Here is a 10,378-nt window from a genome sequence, read left to right as displayed (position 1 = left end):
TGTAACAGCCAAACCGCCCCGGTGTAACAGCCAAACCGCCCGGTGTAACAGCCAGACCGCCGGTGTAACAGCCAAACCGCCCGGTGTAACAGCCAACCGCCCGGTGTAACAGCCAAACCGCCCGGTGTAACAGCCAAACCGCCGGTGTAACAGCCAAACCGCCCGGTGTAACAGCCAAACCGCCCGGTGGTAACAGCCAAACCGCCCGGTGTAACAGCCAGGACCGCCCGGTGTAACAGCCAGACCGCCTCGGTGGAACAGCCAAACCGCCCGGTGTAACAGCCAGTCTGCCCGGTGTAACAGCCAGGACCGCCCGTTGTAACAGCCAGTCCGCCCGTGCAACAGCCAGTCCGCCCGGTGTAACAGCCAGTCCGCCTGGTCGTAAAAGCCAGTCCGCCCGGTGTAACAGCCAGTCCGCCCGGTGTAACAGCCAATCCGCCCGGTGTAACAGCCAGTCCGCCCGGTGTAACAGCCAGTCCGCCCGGTGTAACAGCCAGTCCGCCTGGTGTAAAAGCCAGTCCGCCCGGTGTAACAGCCAGTCCGCCCGGTGTAACAGCCAGTCCGCCCGGTGTAACAGCCAGTCCGCCGGTGTAACAGCCAGTCCGCCTGGTGTAAAAAGCAGTCCGCCCGGTGTAACAGCCAATCCGCCCGGTGTAACAGCCAGTCCGCCCGGTGTAACAGCCAGTCTGCCGGTGTAACAGCCAAAAGCGCCCGGTGTAACAGCCAAACCGCCCGGTGTAACAGCCAAAGCGCCCGGTGTAACAGCCAAAGCCGCCCCGGTGTAACAGCCAGTCCACCCGGTGTAACAGCCAGTCCGCCCGTGTAACAGCCAGTCCGCCCGGTGTAACAGCCAAACCGCCCGGATTGTATGTGCGTTAGAAGCGGAGTGACCCCAGGTGCTAACTCATCCCCGGTCTGACTTATGGGTTTTGCTCTCTCGGCCAAACCCAGATTTCAGGCTCTGGATGGAACGCGCGTTACCAATCTCCCCCCCACTCACTCCCCCCTCCGAGGCGACGTGAAGAAAATGTGAGTGTTTACAAGCGGTTTGTTTAACAGAGCTACGGGAATAGCAGTTATCGTAAAAAAAAAATGTCTCCCTCCTCTCGCTCTCTCGTTACCTTTCTCTCCATTCTATTTCCTTCTCTCACTCCTACACTTCCCTCTCCCCCCATCCCTTCCCTTACCCCTCTCTCTATATATCCCCCTCTCTCTCCATCCCTTCCCTCCCCCCCTATCCCTTAGCCCTCTCTCTCCCCCCTATCCATTCCCTATCGCCACATCCCTTCCCTCTCCCCTCCATCCCTTCCCTCTCCCCTCCCTCCATCCCTTCCCTCTCCCCTCCCCCTATCCCTTACCCTTCTCTATCTCCCCCCCTCTCTCTCCCCCACTATCCCTTACCCCTCTCTCTCTCTATTCCCCCCTCTCTCTCCCCTCTCTCTCTCTCTCTCCCCCTCCCTCTCTCCCCCCCTCTCTCCCCCCCCTCTCTCTCTCATCCCCCTCTCTCTCTCATCCCCCTCTCTCTCTTCTCCCCCCTCCTCTCTCCCCCCTCTCTCTCTCCCCCCTCTCTCTCTCTCCCCCCTCTCTCTCTCTCCCCCCTCTCTCTCTCCCCCCTCTCCCTCTCTCCCCCCTCTCTCCCCCCTCTTTCTCTCATCCCCCTCTCTCTCTCATCCCCTCTCTCTCTCTCCCCCCTCCCTCTCTCCCCCCTCCCTCTCTCCCCCCCTCCCTCTCTCCCCCCTCTCTCTCTCCCCCCTCTCTCTCTCCCCCCCCTCTCTCTCCCCCCCCCCTCTCTCTCTCCCCCCTCTCTCTCTCCCCCCCTCTCTCTCTCCCCCCTCTCTCTCTCCCCCCCCTCTCTCTCTCTCCCTCCTCTCTCTACTCCCTCCCCGTTGTATCCCCCTCCCTCCATTCTCCCCCACACCTCTCTCTCTCCCCCTCTCTCTCACACACAGATCTGTCCTATGCCCTTGTGTTTGTGTCACTGTCACATAGCTCCGTTCTCAGCATCTGGCTTCAGACCGTCCTGCTCGTGATAACATGTAATTAGCTGTGTGTGTAATTACAGTGCCTTGTTCTGGTGGGACATGCGTGTTTAACCAGGAGCTGCCGGGAGACTTAACCCCTTACTCTTCCTGCCCTTTATATGGTTGGGGGAGATGGGGGAGGGTATTTGAGGATTTGATTTTTGGCACAGGGATTATTAATAAGACAGCCTGTGTGTTCTCTCCCCCCCATTCTCTCTCTTCCCCCCCCCTTCTTCCCCATCTCTCTCTTTTCCTCCCCTCTCTCCCTCTCTTTTCCTCCCCCCTCTCTCTTTTCCTCCCCCATCTCCTTCTCTTCCCCCCCATCTCCCTCTTTCCCCCCCATCTCTCTCCTCACTCCCTCTCGCTCCTCCTCTCTCCCCTCTCCGTCCCTCTCTCCCCCTTCTCCCTCCCTCTCTCCCCCCTTCTCCCTCTCTCTCTCCCGCAGGCGTGTGAGATCCGCAGTAATGCCGCCGCGTACCTCCCTCAGATCAGTCAGCTCCTCGCCAGCGTCCCGCGGCAGATGCTTCTCCTTCTGAAAACGAACGATCTCCTGCGTGGTATTGAGACCTCCCTCCGCACCCGTGCCAGTGCCAGTTCCTTTATCAGCATGTCCCGCTGCTGTGTGCGGGGCACTTGCCAGGTCAGTGCCAGGAGCAGGTGCCGGCCAATCGGAGCGCTCCATTCTGTAAAGTTCACACTTCTTCCGGACCTTACAATTATGGAGCCCTCTGATTGGCTCATGGTGTTGTCATGGATACTCTGACCGTCCGATTCGCCACCAGCTCATCAGAATGTTCCTTACACCCAAATGAGTAAAAACCTTAGGCTTCCTGTTGGTTGTATATACAGTATATACATGTGTATAGTACCATATATATACACGTGCCGGTCCGCGCGTATATCGGTGTGTGCCGCGTGTATATCAGCATGTGCCGCGCGTGTGTGTCGCATGTATATCGGTGTGTGTGTGTGTCGCGCTGCATCCTTCCGTGTGTTTCAAGTGTGTAATGTTTCTGCACAGTCGCAGCTGCCCCCTCTAGTGCGAATAGGGGAGAACTGCAGTTAAAAAAGCTGATAACCTTACACAGAAACCGGTTTGGTAAGCTATATTATAAATGGTGTTACATGGCTGAGTGCTTCCAGTTTATTACAGCTATTTTTGTCTGAGCAGTGTTTGTGCCGAGAGCTCTCGGGGTTATTATCCGGCTCAGAGAGCTACCATCATATTCACCATAATACATTGAATATATTCATACGGCAGATTTTATTGCATGGAGTGGTGGGGACGCTGTTGTTCCATCACGTGTGTGTCTCTGTGTGTGTGTGTGTACCGCGTGTATATCTGCGTGTATATCTGCGTGTGTGTACCGTGTGTGTACCGCGTGTATATCTGCGTGTGTGTACCGCGTGTATATCTGCGTGTGTATGCCGCGTGTGTATTTTGCCTTGCAGCTCAGAAAGCTTTCTCTGGCCTGTCCAATTCTCTCTCTCTCACACTCTCTCTCACACTCTCTCTCTCTCACACACACACTCTCTCACACTCACTCACTCTCTCACACTCACTCTCTCTCACACACACACTCTCTCCACACTCACACACTCTCACACTCACTCACTCTCTCACACTCACTCTCTCACTCTCTCTCTCACACACTCTCTCACACACTCTCTCTCACACTCTCTCTCTCTCACACACACACACTCTCTCACACTCACTCACTCTCTCACACTCTCTCACACTCTCTCTCTCTCTCTCACACTCACTCTCTCACACACTCTCTCTCACACTCTCTCTCTCAGGCACAGGAAGGATGAGGCTGTCTCCTTTTGGTCCTTCGCTCGCATCTCTTTCTCCGAGTCTCTCCACCTGGGACAGCTTGGCCTGTATGAGATCATTCTGCGTGTTCAAGCTTCCAGTGTGGGGGCGCTGGGTCCGCAGTGTGTTCTGCTGGGTCCATCTGTATCTACACTGACCCAAAGACCCCTCTGATTTTGGACCTCTCACACACTGCCCTGTTATTGTGGGGAGCAGTGATAGGACTAACGGGAGTTATAGGGAGCGGTTATATGGGGCACAAGGGGGACTTATAGGGAGGGGTTATATGGGGTAATATGAGTTATAGGGAGCGGTTATATGGGGTAATATGAGTTATAGGTAGCGGTTATGTGGGGTAATAGGAGGAGTTATAGGGAGCACAAGGAGGAGTTATAGGGAGGGGATATATGGGGTAATAATAATAGTAGGAGGAGTTATAGGGAGGGGATATATGGGGTAATAATAATAGGAGGCGTTATAGGAAGGGGTTATATGGGGCACAAGCAGGAGTTATAGGGAGGGGTTATATGGGGTTATAATAATAATAGGAGGAGTTATAGGGAGGGGTTATATGGGTAATAATAATAGGAGGAGTTATAGGGAGGGGTTATATGGGTAATTGGAGGAGTTGCATCAGGAGAACGCAAACTATTGCTGCTGTGCCCCCTGTATTTCTTGCCCCGGCTCTCGTACCCCCCACCTACCTTACATCCGCGTCAAATGACGCTGCGGGGTCATGTCATGTGACCCGCGGCGTAATTTGACGCGTCACGTCATGGCACCGCGGCATCATTTGATGCCGCGTTGCCATGGCGACGCGTCACAGCCAGCTGAATCCTGGTAAGTTGAGAGTTGCCGGAACCTCACGCGATCCCCCTGCATTTAATTCCTTGGGGAAAAGCGCGGGGCCTCTGCAACTGCCCCCCAGAAAAATCTCCCGTCCCCAGTTTGCGCACCGCTGAGTTACATGACACATATAATGAAACAAAGGAATTTAGCCCCTTGTTACAAAGCTCTGTCACTCACTGCCACTGTCACAAAGCTCTGCCACTGTCACAAAGCTCTGCCCCTTGTCACAAAGCTCTGCCACTGTCACAAAGCTCTGCCCCTTGTCACAAAGCTCTGCCCCTGTCACAAAGCTCTGCCCCTTGTCACAAAGCTCTGCCCCTTGTCACAAAGCTCTGCCACTGTCACAAAGCTCTGCCCCTTGTCACAAAGCTCTGCCCCTTGTCACAAAGCTCTGCCACTGTCACAAAGCTCTGCCCCTTGTCACAAAGCTCTGCCCCTTGTCACAAAGCTCTGCCCCTTGTCACAAAGCTCTGCCCCTTGTCACAAAGCTCTGCCCCTTGTCACAAAGCTCTGCCCCTTGTCACAAAGCTCTGCCCCTTGTCACAAAGCTCTGCCCCTTGTCACAAAGCTCTGCCCCTTGTCACAAAGTTCTGCCCCTTGTCACAAAGCTCTGCCCCTTGTCACAAAGCTCTGCCCCTTGTCACAAAGCTCTGCCCCTTGTCACAAAGCTCTGCCCCTTGTCACAAAGCTCTGCCCCTTGTCACAAAGCTCTGCCCCTTGTCACAAAGCTCTGCCCCTTGTCACAAAGCTCTGCCCCTTGTCACAAAGCTCTGCCCCTTGTCACAAAGCTCTGCCACTGTCACAAAGCTCTGCCACTGTCACAAAGCTCTGCCACTGTCACAAAGCTCTGCCACTGTCACTGCACAGAACCAGACAGCGATCACCTGTCTCATTACGAGGAAGCAAAGCTGATGTCTTGGCCACAAGGTGGCGCCAGCAGGTGGAACTCAGATTAACGGTTTAATGTGAAATCATTTTTAATTATCTTCCTGAAACAGACAATGTTTAATCTCCATTATACATTTATTTATGGAACTGAGCAGACACAGTCTGAGGTACTGTGTGTATACATATGATTCACACATACAATAAGCGTGTTACCATAATGTATACATGGGATTCATACATACAGTAAGCGTGTTGCCATAATGTAAACATGGGATTCGTACATACAGTAAGCGTGTTGCCATAATGTATACATGGGATTCATACATACAGTAAGCGTGTTGCCATAATGTAAACATGGGATTCATACATACAGTAAGCGTGTTGCCATAATGTACACATGGGATTCATACATACATTAGGAGTGCTACTGGGCGTGGCCAAATGTTTGCAACAAGAAGCAGGGAAGGTTCTGTCTGTGCTGTATGGTTGGACTCACTGCGTCATTCTCCCTCCACAGAGGTTAAAGACATTTTTCAGCAGATCGGTGTTAGGACCTGCAAAGTTTGGTCATGCCGTATCGTGGCTGCATAGTGGTCATGCGTTGACGTGGCTGCATAGTGGTCATGCCGTAACGTGGCTGCATAGTGGTCATGCGTTGACGTGGCTGCATAGTGGTCATGCCGTAACGTGGCTGCATAGTGGTCATGCTGTAACGTGGCTGCATAGTGGTCATGCTGTGACGTGGCTGCATAGTGGTCATGCCGTGACGTGGCTGCATAGTGGTCATGCCGTGACTGGCCTGCATAGTGGTCATGCCGTGACGTGGCTGCATAGTGGTCATGCTGTGACGTGGCTGCATAGTGGTCATGCCGTGACTGGCCTGCATAGTGGTCATGCCGTGACGTGGCTGCATAGTGGTCATGCCGTAACGTGGCTGCATAGTGGTCATGCGTAACGTGGCTGCATAGTGGTCATGCCGTAACTTGGCTGCATAGTGGTCATGCCGTAACGTGGCTGCATAGTGGTCATGCCGTAACGTGGCTGCATAGTGGTCGTGCCGTAACGTGGCTGCATAGTGGTCGTGACGTGGCTGCATACTGGTCATGTTGTGACGTGGCTGCAGGCTTAGAATGCTTTGGCTAAAGGGTTTAACTAAATGACCCTAATTTATGAGAATATTATTATTGAAGTATTTAACTATATACAAATTACTATATTTTGTCAAATTAGATGTAGCATTGGGCTTTTCTGACTTTTGCATTCATACATACGGTAAGCGTGTTACCATAATGTAAACATGGGATTCATACATACAGTAAGCGTGTAGCCATAATGTAAACAAGGGATTCGTACATACAGTAAGCGTGTTACCATAATGTAAACATGGGATTCGTACATACAGTAAGCGTGTAGCCATAATGTAAACATGGGATTCATACATACAGTAAGCGTGTTGCCATAATGTATACACATGATAAAACGATCAATCCTCCAGCTGCTCTAATTATATAAACATTAGATACATAATGAATGGAATCTCTGAACATTCTACTGAAAGCCAGCGCCAACCCCCCCCCCCCGCGCAGCGCAGGCACCGCAAAGTGCTCGTGTGGTATAATTGGAACATACAACTGAAATATTACATGGAAATCTCCATTTGTGTATGTGTGTGTATATGTATGTATGTATGTATGTATATATATATATATATATATGTATATATATATATATATATATATATATATATATATATATATAATGGCTCCATATGAATATGATATTACTTGCATGTCTCAGGTACAGGCACTAGATTGTAAGCTCTTGGGGACAGGGATAATTGTGCTACCATAGGTCTACCTTCTACACAGTGCTATGCACACCAGCAGTGATAAACAGTTGTACATATATGTCAGTATAATATTTATTATGTGATGAAGTAAGATTAGTATATGATGTGTTAAACTGTGTTAATGTGTGTGTGTGTGTGTGTGTGTGTGTGTGTATAATATATATATATATATCGTCTGGAATGTTTACACTATTTCAGTAAATAATACATTGCTGTTGGATAATGTGTGTGTATAATATATATATTGTGACAGAGTCATAGTCTCTATACGTTAGTAAGAGGTTGCAGTATGCTTGCTTTCCCGTATGTGATGAGATGACTCCACTAGTTACACAGGCCACAGGTGTTCCTAATTAAGTAAGCTCACCTGCCTTTAAAAGAGGAAGAGGAAATGCCTCTGGGGCAGCAGTCTCTCCCAGACACTGAGAGAGGACAGAGGAGAGCTGACAGACAGACAGACCCAGGCTGCTCAGACTTATTGTAAGGAATCCACACCTCAGTTTACTGCTTACCTTGCCTTACAGACTTGTGCAGTCCTGGAACACTCCCCCTGGTATCTACAGCAGCTGTGCAAGCTATTTACTGCAGCTCCAGCCCTGTACTCATTGGAGCAGTGCCCTCACACCCTCCGGGGATTGGCCCACTGGCCTTTTAGTACTGCATTCCCACAATCCTTCTCTGCCGAGCATAATCCTTTTGGGATGTTCACTGTGTTTGCCACAGCTACCTGTTTGGCACCTTATTGCTGTTCACGTTCCTTGTTCATGTTCGTGGGGCCTGCTGCTCTCTCCATTGCAGAGGCCGTATCCTGGTTCCTGTGCTGAAGTGGTGGATCTCCAGTGTAACTTCAGCTCCCTGTTTCCTGAGGCCTGCTGCCCTTCCCATAGCAGAGGCCTGTCTCTGAGGTCTAGCTCTCTCTCCCTGCACAGGCTCATCCTGGACTCCTGCTCTGAAGCATTGGTTTACCAGTGCTGCCTGGCGGTGTGCCCTCTCCGGTCAGCCTTCTTCCTGAGACCGGCGCCATGGGCCATGGACGCCACTCGTGCAAACCCCGTTCCCGACCTGCAGCAATTTTGCTGAAGCAGGAAGACCTGCTTGATCTCCTTTTGCCGACTCCCTGCTTGGACTACGTTAACCATGATGTCTCCAATCCTGACCCTGGCTCGTCCACTGACTACGCTGCTCTCCAGTCCTGACCCTGCTATGTACGACTATGAACTGCGCAATCTGGATCAGCCTGCGCGGTCTAAGGTCGGTGCTTATACAACCCCACCTCAGCCACTCTGTCCGACCCTGGTTTGTGGCGAGCACAAGCGTGACACTTATGCTGTCCCGAATGGAATAAAGCTCCCAGGTAAGGAGCCAAGTGGTATTACCAAATATTGTTGGTCTGGTCTAGTGTAGCTAACCAGCCGAGTAGATAGGCTTAACCTAGTTTAGTTAGCTTCCCTAACGGGGATAGGCTTTTGATTTTTATGTTTTTGTTTCACCTAAAGGGACAGAGCACATATTGTTTTGTTATGTTTATGGACAAATAAAACCACCAGCAGATTATTTCACTAGAAGAATTGTGTTGCCTTCTCACCAACTACGGTCATCCTGCCACAAGTGGTGGCAGAAGTGGGATGCCAAACACCCTGTAAAAGGGACGGAGCTGCACATTGCGACTGATGGATCCTGTGCGGACTGTTACTGTCAGTATGGAGGACGATGTGAAGGCCCTACTACACAGCACTGATGTTCAGCAGGAACACACTGCGGCACAACGTGAGACAACCAGATACTTGCGGCCCAGTTTGGCGTTATCGCAGAAACACAGAGGGGGCTAGTTCAACACCTGGCCCAGATTACTATGGACTCGACCAGTGCAGCCAAGGTGTGGCCCCTCCAGGCGAACCTATACCTGCAGAAAATGACGCTACAAGACAACGTAGTAGTGGGTTACCTCCAGTCCTTTGAGCGAATCGCTTCCCAGGAAAGTTGGGCCCGCTCCAAATGAGCTGGGATTATCGCACCATTTCTACTAGGGGAAGTCCAAAAAGCATATTGTGACCTCAACGAAGAAGCCGCAGCAGGCTATGACCATTTAAAAAGCGAAATCCTTGCAAGGATTGGAGTGACTCCCGCAGTCTGTGCGCAAAGGTTCCATACATGGAGATACCAGGAACAGAAGTCACCCAGATCCCAGTTATGTGATTTGATCCATCTGGCGACCAAGTGGCTAAAACCAGAAGCATATAGCCCAACCCAGATCCTTCAGATGGTGGTGTTGGACCACTTAATTCGAGCATTACCCCAGGACCTCCGACATTGGGTGGGACAAGGAGATCCCCTCACTTATGATGCCATGGTAGGCGCAGTGGAACGTTTACTAGCCACATGTGAGCTGTCCCTTTCCACATTCTCTCGAACAAACCAAAACCCGCGGCCCAACACGAACAGTAGAAGCCAGCGTTGAAACAAAGACCCGCGACCGGCCACACGGTTTGAGGGAGTGGAAGAAAACCTGGATAAGGACAGAAACTCAATCTCTGAAAGCGTTCAAGACCGGACTGGGCCAATTGTTTGTTTTGAGTGTGGGGAGGCGGGACATGTTAAGGCTCACTGCCCTAAGTTGTCTGAACCAATGGAGTGTGCGTATGGCTCTGTGAGGTCAGAGTTCTGTGGAGTGGCATGTGTGACATGCGGGGATAAAAATACTCACAACTTCCTCACCACTGATTTTAAATGGTAAACCAATCTCCGCCCTGATAGACTCTGGGAGTGATATTAACTTGGTACCAGGGAAGTTGGTTAAGCCTCTCCAGTTACGCCAGGGTGAGAAGCTGCGGGTATTATGTGTACATGGGTGCACGCTTCCGTACACCACGACTCCGATAAAAGTAAAAGTCGAGGGGCTAGTCATCCAAACTACGGCAGCAATTGTACCCAAGTTCCCCCATTCCCTAGTGTTAG

The 10,378-nt window shown here is 51.3% G+C and overlaps 1 protein-coding gene across 1 annotated transcript in view; it reads left to right on the top strand.

The window, feature by feature from the left end:
* Window positions 1-10,133, top strand: part of ADCK1 (aarF domain containing kinase 1) — a 20,355-nt gene extending 10,222 nt beyond the window's left edge. Inside the window, 3 exon segments of the mRNA XM_075615401.1 lie at window positions 2,467-2,678; window positions 3,822-3,948; window positions 3,950-10,133. Coding sequence (XP_075471516.1) covers window positions 2,467-2,678; window positions 3,822-3,948; window positions 3,950-3,994 — 384 coding nt within the window. The 3' untranslated portion in view covers window positions 3,995-10,133.
* The last annotated feature ends 245 nt before the right edge of the window (window positions 10,134-10,378 follow it).

This window comes from Ascaphus truei, chromosome 9, assembly GCF_040206685.1.
Source record: "Ascaphus truei isolate aAscTru1 chromosome 9, aAscTru1.hap1, whole genome shotgun sequence".
Lineage (NCBI taxonomy): Eukaryota > Metazoa > Chordata > Amphibia > Anura > Ascaphidae > Ascaphus > Ascaphus truei.
This window is presented reverse-complemented; position numbering and strand designations above follow the sequence as displayed.